The sequence below is a fragment of the Megalobrama amblycephala genome, linkage group LG4, assembly GCF_018812025.1.
Source record: "Megalobrama amblycephala isolate DHTTF-2021 linkage group LG4, ASM1881202v1, whole genome shotgun sequence".
Lineage (NCBI taxonomy): Eukaryota > Metazoa > Chordata > Actinopteri > Cypriniformes > Xenocyprididae > Megalobrama > Megalobrama amblycephala.
The window spans coordinates 3,784,799-3,802,920 of record NC_063047.1 but is presented as its reverse complement, the minus strand read 5'-3'; the positions used below and the strand labels follow the sequence as shown (position 1 = coordinate 3,802,920).

At 36.2% G+C, this 18,122-nt stretch overlaps 1 protein-coding gene and 1 long non-coding RNA gene across 2 annotated transcripts in view; one reads left to right on the top strand and one right to left on the bottom strand.

Moving 5' to 3' along the window:
* LOC125266032 (zinc finger protein OZF-like) overlaps positions 1–12,416 on the bottom strand; it is a 30,162-nt gene extending 17,746 nt beyond the window's left edge. The window contains exons 1-2 of the mRNA XM_048186519.1: positions 12,039–12,416; positions 5,869–6,360 (exon numbers count right to left, since the gene is read on the bottom strand). Of these exons, the coding sequence (XP_048042476.1) occupies positions 5,869–6,360; positions 12,039–12,264 (718 nt within the window). The 5' untranslated portion in view covers positions 12,265–12,416. The remainder of the gene's footprint in view (positions 1–5,868; positions 6,361–12,038) is intronic.
* Positions 12,417–15,710: 3,294 nt separating this feature from the next.
* On the top strand, positions 15,711–16,080 carry LOC125266053. The gene is made up of 3 exons (XR_007184409.1): positions 15,711–15,760; positions 15,856–15,976; positions 16,059–16,080. It is a non-coding gene; the product is annotated as an uncharacterized LOC125266053 (long non-coding RNA).
* Positions 16,081–18,122: the final 2,042 nt, after the last annotated feature.

The following is an 18,122-nucleotide window of genomic DNA, read 5'->3' as shown; positions in this document are numbered from 1 at the left end:
ATTGTAAATTATTTTTAAAAATGAAACTTTCATATATTCTAGATTCCCTACATGTAAAGTAAAACATTTCAAAAGTTTTTTTTTTTTTTTTAATTTTCATGATTAGAGCATACAGCTCATGAAAGTCCAAAATCCAGTATCTCAAAATATTAGAATATTTCCTAAGATCAATCAAAAAATGGATTTTCAAAACAGAAAAGTTCAAGTTCTTTAAAGTATGTTCATTTGTGCACTCAATACTTGGTCGGCAGCACATATTACAGCAAATGACTTGCTCCTAGCACAAATTACAGCATCAGTGAAGTGTGTCATGGAAGTGATCAGCCTGTGGCACTGCTGAGGCACTATTGAGCCTTCAGATCATCTGTATATTGTTGGATCGACTGTTTCTCATCTTTCTCTTGAAAATATCCCATAGATTCAGGGGTCAGGCATGTTGGCTGGCCAATAAAACACAGTAATATCATGGTCAGCAAACCACTTGGAAGTGGTTTTTGCACGGTGGGCAGGTGCTAAAGTCCTGCTGGAAAAGGAAATCAGCATCTCCATAAAGCTTGTCAGCAGATGGAAGCATAAAGTGCTCCAAAATCTCCTGGAAGATGGCTGCATTGACTTTGCACTTGATAAAACACAATGGACCAACACCAGCAGACGTCACGGCCCCCTCAAATCATTACTGACTTCAGAAACTTCCAGCTAGACTTCAAGCAGCTTGGATTCTGTGCCTCTCCAGTCTTCCTTCAGACTCTGGGACCATGATTTCAACATGAAATGCAAAATTTACTTTTATCTGAAAAGAGGACTTTCATCCACTGTTCACTGTCCAGTTATTTTTCTCCTTAGCCCAGGTAAGATGCTTCTGACGTTGTTTCTGTTTCAGAAGTGGCTTGGTAGTCCTTTTCCTGAAGATGTCTGAGTGTGGTGGCTCTTGATGCGCTGACTCCGGCTTCATTTGACTCATTGTGAAGCTCTCCCAAGTGTTTGAATCGGCTTTACTTGACAGTATTCTCAAGCTTGCGGTCATCCCTTGTGCACCTTTGCCTACCCAATTTCTTCCTTCCAGTCAATTTTGCATTTAATATGCTTTGATACATCACTCTGTAAACAGCCAACCCATTCAGTAATGACCTTCTGTGACTTACTCTCTTTGTGGAGGCTGTCAATGATTGTCTCCTGGACCATTGCCATGTCAGCAGTCTTCCCCATTAGTGTGGTTTCAAAGAACAAGAGATACCCAGAATTTATACTGTAGGGATGGTCATTTAATGAAACTCAAATGAAAAATTCTAATAAACAAAAAAAAAAAAAAAAACTTTTGAAATGTTTTATTTTACATGTAGGGAATCTAGAATATATGAAAGTTTCATTTTTTAAAATAATTTACAATACAAAAATGAACTTTTTCACAATATTCTAATTATATGACCAGCACCTGTATATGACCAATATTCAGTCATAGCGCTACCTGCTGGCAAAAGGAAATGGCATTTTTACATTTAATTCACTACCAGAAACACATTTCAATATGCCATGAAGTACCAAACATGCGAGACACGTTAAATCATGCAGCACTTGGCTAAGTGGTAATGTATGCGATTAACGCCTGTTGATGAATATGATGATTATGCAATTACTCTATTTTGTTTAAAGTTGTTTTGGCTTTGTAGTAGTTTATGTAAACCAATTAGTGATGATGCATTAAAATGTATTAAAATGATGTAATGTAGAAAAGCAAACTAATGACATTATGTATGCATGTATACTTAACCATGTTAAAGTAATTTGTATATGACTACTTTACTTACAGTATATGTTAACTATGAAACTGTGGTGTATAGTATATTAAAGTAACATAGAGTAGAAAACATTTATGTATTAGATACAAGAGAATTGTAATGTTGTAGATAAGGCATGTTTTACAGACAAAAACGAGACGGACACAGAGGAGAAGAGCCAAGAGGAGAGCTAACAAGAGGAAAAGCAGGCTACGTCAGAAACACCTTAAAAGGATGGTGGAAGACTTGGCAGCTCTCCAACTGATGACAGCAGAAGAGAATTTAACATCGGCAGTGAACTGTTTGAGTATAAAAGACTGATGAGAAGACTGGCCAGACAGATACTGATTGAGCAGTGTCTCTCGACGCGAGAAACCCAGCTTTTACACCTTTGATTGAAACTTTGCTTTGTTTAGATAACTTTGTTAATAACCTTTGTTTGCCTTTACTTTTGTTAAATTGTAATTAAAACTATTATTACATTAATTGCAAATAATTGTCTACCGATATTCTTATTACTAAACCCTTGAGCACGAACAGACCACAGAGAAGTCTTCTGAACATATTGTAAGTATTGTTTGAATGCTTATGATTTAGGTCAGATTTGACTTACTCAACCTAACCTGAGAATAATAAATAATAAGGTTAAAGGTGTTAAGGTAAAAGTTACCCACCATAAAACACGCCACAAAACAGGAAGTTGTTATAACTTAGGCATACAATGTCCGATCTGCTCCAAACTTAAGACATTTGATAATATTTCTGGCCTGAACACATCTATATCACAATATTCAGTTACGGTCAAAGCGCCACCTGTTGGCAGCAGGAAGTGTGCCACTTTGACATGACTTTGCTTTTATTCTCCTGTATTTACACACTTACATGCATGTCGCCCACTATTCACTCTTTTCTGAAGGCCAATGGGTGAGCCCGGGTGCGAGGGCCCTTTCAGTGCTGCTTGCAGCTTTAATTAACATTACATTTGCGAGTATGAGTCTCACTCGGCATGTGAATGAGTATAACTTGAACACAGCCACTTATACACTTCTATGGGTTTGATTTTGGTTGTCATTTGTTGAAATAAATACAAAATAAAAATAAAAAAATACAGTGTGTCAGTGTCTGTCCGCTGAATGCCCATCCGATTCTCCTCCAAGGCCATATGGGAAAGTGAATATTTACAGTTACATTTACACCCTACCAACACAGAAATGGATCGACTTCTGTCAGGTTGTTGAACATTTATTTATTCTGACATTTTCTATAATATGATTGCTGAAGCAGCAGCACGTGACACTGTTCTCATGGTAATCAGATCAACATTGTAAACCGAATTCTAAAAAACTGATGTGAAAACACCTGTAGCGATCACGTGTAGCGATCAGTTATTAATCAATTTATGGTGAAATATGAATATAATAATTCATAAATCTTTATGAATAATTATTATGAGCATACCAACGCAAGGGGGAATTAATCATATATGGTGAATTAATTACAACGAATTATAATCAATCACATATATGAATAGTTCTGGTTTAATAATTATGTAGAGAAACTATCCGTTTGTCCAGCAAACCAGTAAGTTTTCCACAGACTATTATAACGGAAGTGTTATCCTCTGGCCACGAGGATAAATTCCTATGATAGCATCAAACAGAGAGTGATTGTATTAGAATCGAAACGTTAAAGTGACCTGGTTTTTGTTGAATGAGCAAGAGAACAATCGAGTATGAATAATGTGTTTAATATATGAAAACTACCGAGGTTATACGTCTAAATATATACAGAAGATATACACATATATATATACAAGAGTGAAAATGAAGAAAAGACAGGAAAAGAAAGATGATCAAAGAATGGCAAATTACAACAGTTAAACCTTTTGAAAGCCAGCACAGAAATCAGTTTAAATGAATTTCAAAGAAATCATAATACTTGCATATTGGTTCAAGTCAGTGTGCAGTAGAGTTTTAGTGCGCTTGGCTTGGTTGGTCCTTTCCGAGAGGGGTTTCTCCGGCGGGGTTTTCAAACGAGGTTTAAAGAGTAACTTAACCGAAGAGAGAGAGAGTCCAAAGAAGTGGTGTTCCCGAAAGAGGAGTGCAATGGAGGTGTGTGGTCACCGGAGATGTCCGGGAGAGGCATGCACGAGGTGCTCGAGAGACAATCGGGAGAAACTGTGCGTCTTTGCTTTTATGGAAAACGAAACTAACCCACCTCCCAAGTTGGGTGGCCAATAGATGCAATGCAATCTTTGGCGGGCAAGGATTCCTTTGTCTTTTCTTGCGAACTCATTTGCATAATTTACGAGGTTGGATCAGTGTTCATTTTTCTTCAAAGTACTATTAAAAATTAGGGTTGTTCCGATTCCGATACTAGTATCGGAAATACCACCGATACCACCAAAAATTCTGGCATTGGTATCGGCGAGTATTTAAACTCACGTACTCACGATACCATTTTCTTAAACAATACCTAGTTGTGCCCGCTATCTTTGCTTAACACAGCAAATCGGAAATCAATTCTTCTTCGCGGCCAAGAATGCAAACACAGGAAGTTGTGCTGTGTTGCCACAAGCAACCACTGTTTAGAGCAGCGAAGAAGTGAAAACGCGCTAGCAGTATGTCTGCTGTTTGGCATTATTTCAGACCAGTAAAACGGCAACATGTCTCATATGCAATGCTGCAATTTCGAGGGGTGGCACAAGTATTGATTATTTTCTTATATAATTATATTCCTAGATTTATTTGTTGCACTGTTTTTATACAGTTATATTGTAAAACTAAAATACCTTTTTCAGTTTACAGTGTTAGATTTGTGGCTGCATTTGAAGTTCTTTTTCACTTAAAATAAATAAATAATATAACTAATAAAATGTATGTCAGATAATAAAAATACTCTAGTTCACTGTATTTGTTCTTGTTTTATTAAGGGATAAGTCTGAAAGCACACCATAAATAATTCTATCAATTTATACAGGGCTTGTAGTATATACAGCTGTTTATACAGAATACATACCCAGGTATCGGATCAGTACTCGGTATCGGCCGATACCCTGAGCTCAGGTATCGGAATCGGTATCGGGAATGGAAAAGGGGTATCGGCACATCTCTATTAAAAATAGAACAATACATTCTACAGGGATGTGAGATACATTATGGAATAAGGGAGATAAAGAGCTTTAAAAAGAATCTAAACTCATCACATCAGAACAGCATATAGAAGAAGTTATAGTTTACAGGCAAATTCCATCAATAAACTAACACACCTACACTTATTTATCCTAAACACTGGGAAACATACATGCACGTGTATATATGATGGGTACTTTTGGCACAGTCATATTTTGAGAATAACTGTACATACCATCTCTAGGCATGTTTGTGTGTGTGTGTCTATGTGTGTGTTGGTATGTGATCTGGTACTGAGTCTCTGGACCCACAACAGGGGGTATCCTTTGAAGTCCCAAGAGCTGGCAGTATAGCCACCTGGTCAGCTTCGGCCAGGTGGTAAAGTTGTTAAAAGGGCTTGTCTTTTGCATACCGGCCGGAACCGAGGGGAGATTTTACCACACAGTCCAGCCTGCTAAAAGCGTTCTGAACATTCCAAAGTTTATTGACTACAAACGGATCCATCCAGACGCTACACACCAAATAATCATTCAAAGGGATAAAATATCTTCTCTTCACTGCAAACAATACCATGAAGAATGTTAACATTTAACAAAGTTAAAAACAAATAAAATAAGCAGGTTCCATATTCATTTCAGTATCAGCAGACACAAAACGCTATAAAAGGTGACAACTTTTAAAGTTAAAAAAAGATACAAGTTATGTAAATGATAAAGGCTCATTGTGGTTTCTCAGTTTGATAGATTTGATCAACCGTAAACAATGCAAAAAATAGGAATTTTGAGTTTGTAATAGTAGCGTAAGCTTTGTGAACTGTTGCGTCGACCTCAATTTATTGCAATATTGAGCTGTTCAATTTTATTTTGATATTACAAAATAATGAATCAAAGTTACAGGCTTTTCTCCAGTGTGAGTTGTCATATGGCCTTTAAGGTTTCCTTTCTGACTGAAACTCTGTCCACACTGTTGGCAGGTGTAAGGCTTTTCTCCAGTGTGAATTCTCATGTGGATTTTAAGTTTTGCTTTGTCACTGAAACTCTTTCCACACTGCTGGCAGGAGAATGGGCTCTCTCCAGTGTGAATTATCATGTGTTGCCTGAGGCTTTGCTCCCGTTTGAAGTCATTCCCGCACAGAGTGCAGGTGTAAGGCTTTTCTCTAGTGTGAATCATCATGTGGACTTTAAGGTTTCCTTTTCTTCTGAAACTCTGTCCACACTGTTGGCAGGTGAAAGGTTTCTCTCCAGTGTGAATGCTCATGTGGTCTATAAGGTGTTTTTTATGTTTGAAACTCTTTCCACACTGTTGGCAGGTGAAACAACTTTTAGTTCCTGTCTTTTGAGCTCCTTTTTGTAAGGAAAACTCTGTTGATTTTTCTTCACTCATTAAATTATAATGTTCTTTCTCTTCTTCCCTTTCATTAAGTTCATGACTTGCCTCTCTCAGTGCCATCAGGTCTAGGACAAAAATAGACACAAAACAAAACAAAAAAACAATTCAGACATTTAAAGCATCAAAATCAACAACATGTATGATCTATACCCTATCCAATTGTATGGATCAGAAATAGGCAGCTTTGGTACTGGATGACCACTGTTTTGCAGACTTAAGTTTCATCCCTAAGCAAATACACCTGCCCTTAATTTTCAAGCATTCCTGAAGACTTGAGGCTGATTTATACTTCTGAGGATAGTGAAGCTCTGCAGCATCTACTGGATAAGGTGATCATTTTTTTACTTTTAAAACTGCACTTTCCAAAAGATGGGCAAAAATCTCACACTAAACAATGTCAAATTATCCATGTGATCCCCATGAATGAAATTTAGAAATTTGGGTCTTTTAGAAAGTGAATTGCACATAAAAAGCTGTTTTTGTATAAAAACCTACTCAAAAAAAGATTTATTTATTTATATAAATGTAAAAGATATGATAAATCCTTTATAAAACTGCACAAATATGAAGTCAAAACATTAATAAACAGAGTAAAATTACGTTTGTTTTTTAAAAAACAATTATTTTGTTACAAAATTAGATACTCAAATTTTTTTTTTTAATTTGTAGATCTAGAAAGTGTTAACCACTGCACAAAGTTTCATGTCATTTGGACAAAGACTAAAAAGACCCTATAAGGGTTAAATGTAACTCTCTAAGCTTTTGATTGCTTGGAATCTGCTATGGAGCTGATTTATAGATGCACTTATGTTCCAGAAAATACTGTAACTATAAAAGGACTATTTTAAAAGGCTTGAATATGTGCCACACTTACTGCTGCCAGCTGGTGACACGATAACCATGAACAACAATTGATCAGCTCCCATGACCAAACATACAACCACAACATGAAATGTGATTTATACAAATCCATTTCCAGCTACATTCATATGTGGTTTGAAATCCTATTCAAAAATTGTATTTCTGGAAGTCTGTTTCAGTCCGAGCGCTCTGATCAGATTTAGCGTGGTTTATTTGACTTGCTCACGCCTCGTCAAACATAAACATCAGACATTGTTATAGGAAACATGTTTAAAGTCACTGCAGAAACAAGGTTGTGTTGTTGCCGAACAAGGAGAAAACTGAGACATATTTTGAAACCAGCGGAGATGATAGCACAGAATAAAGCTAGAACAAAAAATTATATATGATTCCACCAAATTAGCTTTTTTTTTGTAATATGGCAAAGCTCTTAACATCAATCAATCAAGTATTATTTAATTAATAATAGAACTTTATTAACAAGAATTAAAACTTGATAACCATGAATGCATATTTGTCATTTTAACTAAGCAGAACTGGTGGTGGTGCTTAAGATATTGTTTGTCAATCAGTGTTTGTTAAAAAAATATATTGATAATGGTAATTATTATTACAAGAAGATTATACTACTACTTCCGCTTTTCCAGTCATTAGTTTGAGCAAAGAATATACTCTTTGGTATGAGGAAACGCAGCTCTGTTTATCATATTAGATACATTTGAGAGTGTGGAAAATGATGTTATAACGTTACTGCTGTGAGACACTGTTACACACTGCTGTAAGATAGATCGATTTTACAATATCATATTAAATTCTGGATGGCTTGTGTTGATAAATGGCATGCAATTAATTTTAAAACGTATTGGATGATGGAGAAAAAAAATAAAGCTGCATCTGATTATGCTATGTTAGCTACTTCACAAAATAGTGCTTTTCTTTGAGGCATGGTAAAGCATGGTACTCACAAGAAAATTAGATTTAAACAATAAGACTAAACGTGTTAAACTATATAACGATAATTAGTTTTCTGCCTATGAAAAAAAAAAGTTGTTCCCTTGTCTATTAAAACATGTGATTTATTAAAGCGTCTTTGGTGTTTCCATGGTTTCTACAAAATAAAATCGGTAACCGAGGGTAACGCAGGTATGACGCCACTGACAGGCCTTGGTTAAAATTGCAATTTTCTCATGATTTACAAATTGTTGGAAACATTTGGGATATTGTAAGTACTGAAGTGAACAAAATACATAACACTGGCCTAGTGGTTTTTGGATATTTTACTGCAAAAATATTACCTATTGTACCTTTAACCCTTCACAGATTCGACATTCGACATGCAGTGATGGGAATAACGGCGTTATAAATAACGCGCGTTACTAACGCTGTTACTTTTTTCAGTAACGAGTAATCAAACAAATTACTTTTTCTCCCGTTACAACGCCGTTAGCGTTACTGACAAAAAAAATGCCGCGTTACTATAATTGAGCTCACTGAAGCGGTTTTCATCCGAGTAAGCTCTCTCTCAGCCATAGGACCTGCAAAGTTTTTTTCTCTGGTGTGTGCTGCGGTTAGTCATACACAAATATAATTTTAAACTGATAATAATGTATGATGCGCTGTGTGTGTGTCTGTCAGAGCATGCGCGCGAAGCGCGAGCTCAAACCAGAATACCCTTTTTGATGCTTGATCGAAAATATGTGAAATGAGTTTTTTTCTAGTCGACTAGTAGTTGTTCATTTAAGCTATTGGTTGACTAATCACATTTATATTAATTTAATGTCTTAAATACTGGAGAGAATAAACCATAATAAGGAGCGTTTACATAATATAGGCTATATAGCACTCAAGGGCACGCATAATTGCCATAAAGAACCGGCAAAAGAAATGATTATGAGTGTGACAAAAACAGCAAGGAGACATTTTAATTGTTTATTAATAAAGTAATGTTTTCTGAATCAGTGTCGGCTGCAAAGATGAAGTTGACATTGCTGATTCTCATTGCTGATCATCTGCTCATATGGACGCGCCTAGAGAGATAATGCACATTTCATTCGGATTAGGCTATATAATCAGAGTAGCCTCTTTCTTTTCGTGTTTAATTACTTCATTTTCGTTAAAGTAGATATTTCAAGCTTTCTATAGATATATTTCTCATGTCTGCGAGGCAAGCAGCCTCTGAGTTTCGGTTCATTTAGCCTATAAGACGCGCTCCAGTTCACGCGCCAGTGATCGCGCCCGCGCCTCCATGTCATGATTTTATTGTCTGCTATATTTGCTTGTTATATATTAAATCCAAGCAATTGGTTGATGAAACATTGATTAAAATTAAGATACAATTTTTACACAACGAAATTCACTTTAAAGAGAGGCTTTCTATAAAACAAAATTTAATGAAGTGTTTAAAATCACGTCTGACCCACTCCATGTCTCCCGATATATTTGCGCATCTTATGATGCATCTTACTCACGCTGTTCACTTTTCATAATCGAATAAATGGATTTAAAACATAACATAGGACTATTTAAACATAAATATGAAACTACGTTTTCTTTAATGGCTACCAACACAGTACAGAGTCGTGAGCCAGAGCGGATCAAGAATAATTTATTCTTAGACTTATATGTAATATTGGGGGCATTCAATTTATTTGCCATATTTTTATTTATTTATTTATTTATTTTTAAGTAACGCAATAGTTACTTTCCCTGGTAATTAGTTACTTTTATAATGATGTAACTCAGTTACTAACTCCATTACTATTTGTGAGAAGTAACTAGTAACTATAACTAATTACTTTTTTAAAGTAACGTGCCCAACACTGTCGACATGTGACCATAAATGTCCGAGTAGCCTATTTTAGAGTTGTTTCTGCTTTTATAAGAAAATTTAAGTGATCGCGCCGGCGCCTCGCGTACACACAACATATATCAGTTTTAGTAACTTGACATCGCAGCCTGTTAATTGTAAAAATAACATACATTCAACCAAATATGTAAAAAGTTATAGTAGTATGTAGTGTTGTCAAAAGTACCGGTACTTCGGTACCAAGTCGGTACTGAAATTTTGAAAATGTGACGATGCCAGCATTTCTGTAGTACCGGTAGTACCGAGAATCCGGGTATATTCGGTACCCACTGATAAGGCTGTTGGCAGTATTTACTTGAATATGACACGAGTGAAGCACAAAGCTTTGTTTACAGAAGAAATAATAGGTTAGCAATTAAATGTGACATCGCAGCCATGGAAACATTTTGGTTAATGCCGAATAAGAGAGGTGCGTGAGTCCATACATTTAGGCTTTGTATACTGTTTTGCGAATCGCGATCTGGTCACCTGATTAGCAGAGAATTTAACAATATTCCATTAGTTATTCCACTGAACATGGAATCTGTTTCTTTTCCCAAATCTTCACTCACGCAGGGGATTATAGTTTCTTTCGTTCGCGTTTAGGCCTATTATAGGCTATTCGCATTATTTACTGTGGTAAAGTAGAAAAAACACCGTAGGACAGAAACCTTTTTGCTTGCACGTCAGTTTCTATTTAACAGAGTTTGTGCTTGTTATTAGACTTTATAAGGCGCGTCAAGTTTATTTGTATATATCGCGTTTCATACGCTGGTGATTTTTACTTTCGTTTTCTCTGGCAGCGCTAAATCAAACATAGCCTGAATGTCTTGCCCCTGCAGAGGATAAAACTTGCTCTTCAGACCTTTTACAACAAGTGTCAGTTGTTTGTAACATCAGGAGATAACGAAGATAATATTAAAGAGAAATGGTCTCATTCCTGCTCGTGTCCCACATCCCTCTCAAAGCGCAAAGCGGCTATATCAAAATAATAACGGGACTTTGGCTATATGACGCGTCTTTGTGTGGAAATAAAAAACGAATGCTTTTTGAAATAATATTTAACTTTCTTATTATTTAGGTTACCATTATTTACCGATATTTATTTCATAGTTTTACAGGCTGTAGTGTGTTGTTTCTCTGACGGAATAGCTAAAATAAACACGCACGTCTGTTACCCCTGTTGAAAAAACGAGCATATGCTGGTAAAGTAGGTTTTGAAGCTGGTATGCTGGTTTGAGCTGGTTTATGCTGGTCCAGGACCAGCTTAGGACTAGTATGGACCAGCAGCACCTACCTTACCAGCATATGCTGTTTTTTTCAACAGTACACAATGGATGTTTGAGCATTTAATTATTTATTTATTTTTTTTTATATTTCAAAATTTATTTAATTGAGGTAGCCTATATATACACACACACAAACACACACACTCCAAATCATATTTAATGTTTTTAAAATAGGCTATATAAAATAGTAAAATAGTTCCAATAGATTTTACTGTGGTACCGAAATTGGTACCGAGAACCGTAAAATTTTCATGGTATCGGTACCGACTACTGGAATTTTGGTACCGTGACAACACTAGTAGTATGTGTACAATAAAAGTGTTTAAATAATATAGTTTAGCCAAATCGTGAATATGGAAACATTTGGATTTGTGCCAAATTATAGGTTATAACGCCGGTTAGTAGGTTACAGTATAGGTGCCCCCAAATACACAAATATACCCGTACGTCTTACGACTGGTTTTGTGGTCCAGGATCAGATTTTATGGAAACACTGAATTTTACAGTAATGTAGTTACACATTACTACATTTACTCACTATAGTAATGAGTTAATAAAGCTTAATTACAAGTAACCAAACCCTAACTCTAGCTCTACAGTAAGTCCACTTGAAGGAGTGAATGAACCAAGTGAGTGAATTCAGACACTTTTCTTCAAGATTATATTTCTGTATATTCTCTATTTCTGTAGAGCTGGACATTTTAATAATGATCAAATGACTGAGTTCAGCTGTGAGAATAAAACCAACCTGTTTGTTCCTCAGTATCTTCATGTTTCACACTGAATGTTTCTTCAATCTTCATGTCTTCAGACTCCTCTTTAATAATTATCTTCATGTTGTCAGTCTCATCTTTAATAAACATTGTCTTTATGTCTTCAGTCTCATCTTTAATAATTATCTTCATGTCTTCAGTCTCCTCTTTAATAAACACCATCTTTATATCTTCACTCTCCTCCTCTTTAATAAACTCCATCTTTAAGAAGAGAATAATTAACAGAGTTAATGGTCTTAAATGACCCTGTTAGACAAAACAAATCTCTAAAAACTAACGCTGCAAATGAATAAACTTAATATTAAGGCATTTATGACTGATGAAAACATGTTTAGTTTGTTAGTGTTTGTTGTTCTCGTTCATGTTCACTGTTTGAGCGCGAGTCGTGATTCACTGAATCATTTATCAAAGTGTTTGATTCAATTGAAAAGTTCAGTTTCTCCATCATTACTCTCCAGAGACTGAACTCGTGTTCATAATAAACTGATTTATGATATATATAGAGAGAGAAATGAGACGCAGGTTTACTGTTTCTCATCAGTGGATGAGCTTTACTCACACAAATATCCTTCATTACAGTTAGATAAAGAATCACAATGTTACATTAAATAGTAAATAAACTCATTTCACATCGCTTGTTTAAAACAAAACACAAAACTATAAATCATTGAACTGTTTCTATCGATTAAAACAGATTAAATTCTTAAAACAAACCTTTCTTCAGCAGAATCACAGCAGATGCAGGATCTCGACGCAGTCTTATGACGTCATGCCTTCACTCCAAAATAAAAGTCCTGTTCAGACGCTGCATTGTCTACAATCACAGAAGTGCATAGACTGTTTTACCAGTTAATCTTTGTATTAAAATTAAAACAGTGAGAAATATGATACAAACAATCATGGTAAAAAGAAATATGATACAAACAAATTTTCAAAAAAGATTTGAAACACATTAAAAGGTCAAAGTATATATATATATAAAATATGAACATTAATTAGTTAATTTTAGTCTAAAAATGGGTATAAAATGTGTAAAAAGTTATCTTTCAAGTGACAAGTCTTTAAAGGGGCTGATTATGCAAAATTCAAAACTATACCTGTTCTGTCTCCATGCATTATATATTCTCAGTTTCTGACATTACAGAGAATACGAATCTGACGTCATTTATTCGAAACGCCCACTGCGTTTCGAATTATGGGTTGCACGGGTTTGTTTTCACAGATAAATATTTATAATCTGTAAAAATGATGGAAATCAAATACTATCACTTAATGCTGAAGTTCATGAACATTTTTATTAAGGAACATATAATACGTAATGCACATATATACATCACTATAGTTATGTGTAACCCGTCCGTTATTGCTGTGGAAGAATCACGCTTTTTCATGGCCTGTTGAAAGTACCTTGTTGATGCTTTTACACTCTTAAAGGGTTAGTTCACCCCAAAAAAAAAATTCTGTCATTAATTACTCACCCTCATGTCGTTTCACACCCGTAAGACCTTCGTTAATCTTCGGAACACAAATTAAGATATTTTTGTTGAAATCTGATGGCTCCGTGAGGCCTCCATAGGGAGCAATGACATTTCCTCTCTCAAGATCCATTAATGTACTAAAAACATATTTAAATCAGTTCATGTGAGTACAGTGGTTCAATATTAATATTATAAAGCCACGAGAATATTTTTGGTGCACCAAAAAAACAAAATAACGACTTATTTAGTGATGGCTGATTTCAAAACACTGCTTCACATTTGATTTAGGGCTGCAAAAAAAATGGTCAAGCTGATAATCACGATTATTTTTGCTCAAAATTATAATCACGATTATTAATCATGATTATTCTATCAAAAGAGTAATGTAACTATGGCTATTTTGCAAGTTCTTTACCAACCTACACTTCACCCAAAAGGCCTGTAGGTGGCACAAAGTCTTAATTTAACCAACTATGATAACTTCGTTAGATGGTAAATTAATACAAAACATGGTTTTGGTGAGCGCTTTGTAATATGTATTCACATTAGATTTTAAAGCAACACAATTCGTTTGCAAATAAGACAAACCAGATTCAAATTGCCTGGCAAATTCGTAAAGCAAAGAACAATCATTTCTAGCTGATCAACATTAGGAAAACTGGTGAAACCTTTAGGAACTTCAAAAGATAAAACAGCGAAACTTCTAATATTACTTCCAATATTTCCAAATTATGTTCATTTTCATAGAGCGGGCTAATATCGTGACGATTATTTAAAATCAATCGAGAGAAGCAGATATCGTTATCGTGATTAAAATACGATTAATTGTGCAGCCCTAATTTAATTTAATTTAATTTAATTTGACTTGACATTTGATATTCAACAGTGTTCGTGACATTTATTCAACAGTGCCTTTGATCTGCCTGCATTGACACTTTTCCTTAAAAGGAAAATTATATACCAGTTATCAATGTAAAGCTGCTTTGACACAATCTGCATTGTAAAAAGCGCTATATAAATAAAGGTGACTTGACTTGACTTCAGGAAGCATCTGAGCGTTATTAATCAGTGTATCGAATCATGAATCGGATCGCGGTCCAAACCCGCCAAACGGCTGAAATCACGTGACTTTGGTGCTCCGAACCGCTGATTCGATACACTGATTCATTTGTGCTCCGATGCTTCCTGAAGCAGTGTTTTGAAATCATCCATCACTAATTAAGTTATTTTGTTTTTATTGGCGCACCAAAAATATTCTCGTGGCTTTATAATATTAATATTGAACCACTGTACTCACATGAACTGATTTAGATGTGTTTTTAGTGCATTAATGGATCTTGAGAGAGGAAATGTCATTACTCCCTATGGAGGCCTCACGGAGCCATCGGATTTCAACTAAAATATCTTAATTTGTGTTTCGAAGATGAACGAAGGTCTTACGGGTGTGGAACGGCATGAGGGTGAGTAATAAATGACAGAATTTTCATTTTTGGGTGAACTAACCCTTTAAATGTCCTTTAAATGTTTGTTGGTTGAAGGGTGAGTAGAATAATGTCGTCTCATTGTACCCATATAAAATAAAACATATTATTGTGTTCATAGAGTGAGTCTTTCACTTACTGTTTACAGCTTAACGGAAGTTACACCCATAATTCGCACAAAGCATCATGGGGCGTAGGAATAGTGATGGGACATTTGAACCGAGGCTTCGGAGCTTGTGTCGAGCATAAATGGGCGTGCCAGATGAAGAGTCGATTCGAGGCTTGTGTTGGGAATGTAGAAATCACGTGAACGATGACAAACGAGGCCTCGGTTTGTGTGGAATACGTCATCGGTTCGGTTTGAGTGTCGCTTCCGGATAAAGGGGGTTCGAAACACGCGCCACCTTGTGGGTGTTTCAGGAGTAGTAGAACCAGTAGTAGTAGTAGAGTGTCGGAGAGTCAGAGTTAGAGTTGTGTTATTGTCGTTATTGTATTATTAGAGCTATATTATTATATTATATTAGGTTAGTATATTGTTATTATTAATTATATTAATTATATTATATTACATAGATAAGATTGGTTGCTTTGGATTTTTGGACTTGGACTGGACTGCTTGTTGATTTGGATCGCCCTTTTGGATTTGTTTGCTTTTTTTGTGACCTCTTAATGGAGCCAGCAAGAAAGAGGAAATCCTCCCCTGTCTGGGAGCATTTTGAAATGGTTGCTCACAATAAGGTATGTGTAATTGTTATATTGTACTGTCTTAATATAATTATAATCCTCACTATATGGCTGTATAATGTTTCATGTCTATTATTTCATGTTTCAAGGTGAAATGCTTGCTGTGCCTGAAGGAGCTGACATACAGCAATAACACCTCCTCCATGCTCAGGCATTATCGAGCACTGCATGAACATGCAGAAACTAGTAACAATCCACACAGTACTCAAAGTAATACATAATTTTTTTTTTTTTATTTATTTAAATAAGGTGTTAAGCTCCTACAATACACCAGCTTTGTATTTTATTATAGATTCCAAAAAAGAAATGGTGAATGAGGTCCTGGTGAACATGGTCGTCAAGGACTCCCAACCCTTTTCCATTGTGGAAGATGCTGGATTTAGGGAGCTCCTGCATGTGTTGGATCCTACTTATGTTATCCCAACTCGAAAGGTATATGATTAATAAAGTGGTTTATAATTATTTAAGCAGTTAATTAAAAGTAACTGCATTTCTTTTTATCCACAGGTCATGGTTGAAAATAAATACAAGGAGGCTAAGGAGAAGGTCAGAGAGCAGTTGCAGAAAGTTGCGGCTGTAAGCCTTACGTCTGACATGTGGACATCCCTACACATGGATGCCTACCTAGCAGTAACCTGCCATTTCATAGATGAAAACGACAAGCTCTGCACTATTTCACTAGGTGTAGAGCATTTTCCTAAGAGCCATACCGCTGAGAACTTGGCTACTGGACACATCAAGCTCATGGAGGAGTGGGGCATAAAGGAGAAAGTGAAGTGCCTGGTAACTGATGCGGCAGCCAATATGATTGCATGTGTAAGATCATTACATGTTAGGCATGCAATATGCATTGCACATGCACTAAATCTCATTGTGAGGAAGTCCTTTGATGACATCAGCAGCTTCAATGACATTAGATTGAAATGTAGGAAACTTGTGACATATTTCCGAACAAGCACAACAGCAAAAGAAAGACTGGTCCAAGTACAGGAGCAGATGGGGAGACCAGTACTCAAGCTGATAATTGAAGGGACACTCGCTGGAACAGCACTTATAACATGCTGGAACGGCTCTATCAGCTGAGAGAGCCAGTGGGGGCAGCCCTTGCCTGTCTAAGGACTGACATCACCCCACCTACTGCCTTTGAGTATGAGGCTGTCCAAGAGGCCTTACATGTTCTTGCCCCTTTCCACCAGGCTACATTAGAGCTTTCTGCTGAGAAAAGAGTATCTGCCTCAAAAGTGATTCCTTTGATGAAGATGTTGAATCATATGGTAACGAGTAAGCTGGAAGGCCTCAAGTCCAATTTAACAAGGCAGCTGGGTGACAGCCTGGTCCGGAGGGTCAGAGAAAATGCTGTACATTTTGAATCATTAAGTGTGATGACCATACCCACATTATTGGATCCCAGATTCAAAAATCTGGGATTCTTAAGCCAAGGGAAACTACAAGAAGCAGTATCAAGATTAAAATCAGAATGTGCTACTGTAATCAGAAGTTCTGGTGCCCATTCTGCTTCCACCAATACATCCCCAGCTCAGCTGCCAGCCTCTTCGGAAGCAGGTCAATCTACAAACAACAGTAAGTAGTATATTTCTTTGTTCTGTGAATTTTCACATAAGTGATTAGTACTGTGAACCATTATTAATGGAATTTTTCTCTTTGTACCTCTATTATTAGGTGACCTTTGGCATCTGCTGGATAGCACGGTCGATCACAGTAGAAGGAGCTCAAGTGCAACAGCAGATGCTACTGTTAAAGTGGACCGATGTTTATCAGAAGTGAATCTCTCAAGATCTGAGGATCCACTAGTATATTGGGCTCAACAGAAGCATCTATATCCTCACTTATACCAGCTGGCACTGTCATTCTTATGTTCCCCTGCATCCTCTGTTCCTTGCGAAAGGATCTTTTCCAAGGCTGGAGAGGTTTTGTCCAAGAAGAGGAATCGTCTAAACCCCAACACACTTCAAAAAATTCTGTTCCTCAATAAAAATCAATAATAATCCTTCCTTCACCCACCCCAAACTTCTCTGTTGCTGTTTGCAATATTACACTCCCTTGTACATACTGTCATTATCCAAACAATTTATGAATAATTAATTAACTGTGTGTGTGTGTGTGTGTGTGTGTGTGTCTGAGCCAGTTGTCTCTGCACAAGTAAAGTCAGACAGAGAAAAATATATATTTTATTTTATACCCAGGCAATGCACAAATGTCTGTTCAGGTCATAGACTCAGGATTAATTTTGTCTGCTATTTCTTTGTAAAAAAATATGAACGTAGTGTCCGTGACATCACCCGTAGGTTTCTGAAGAACGTTTTTGAAGCATAAATGAGGCCGCTGCCATCTTGGT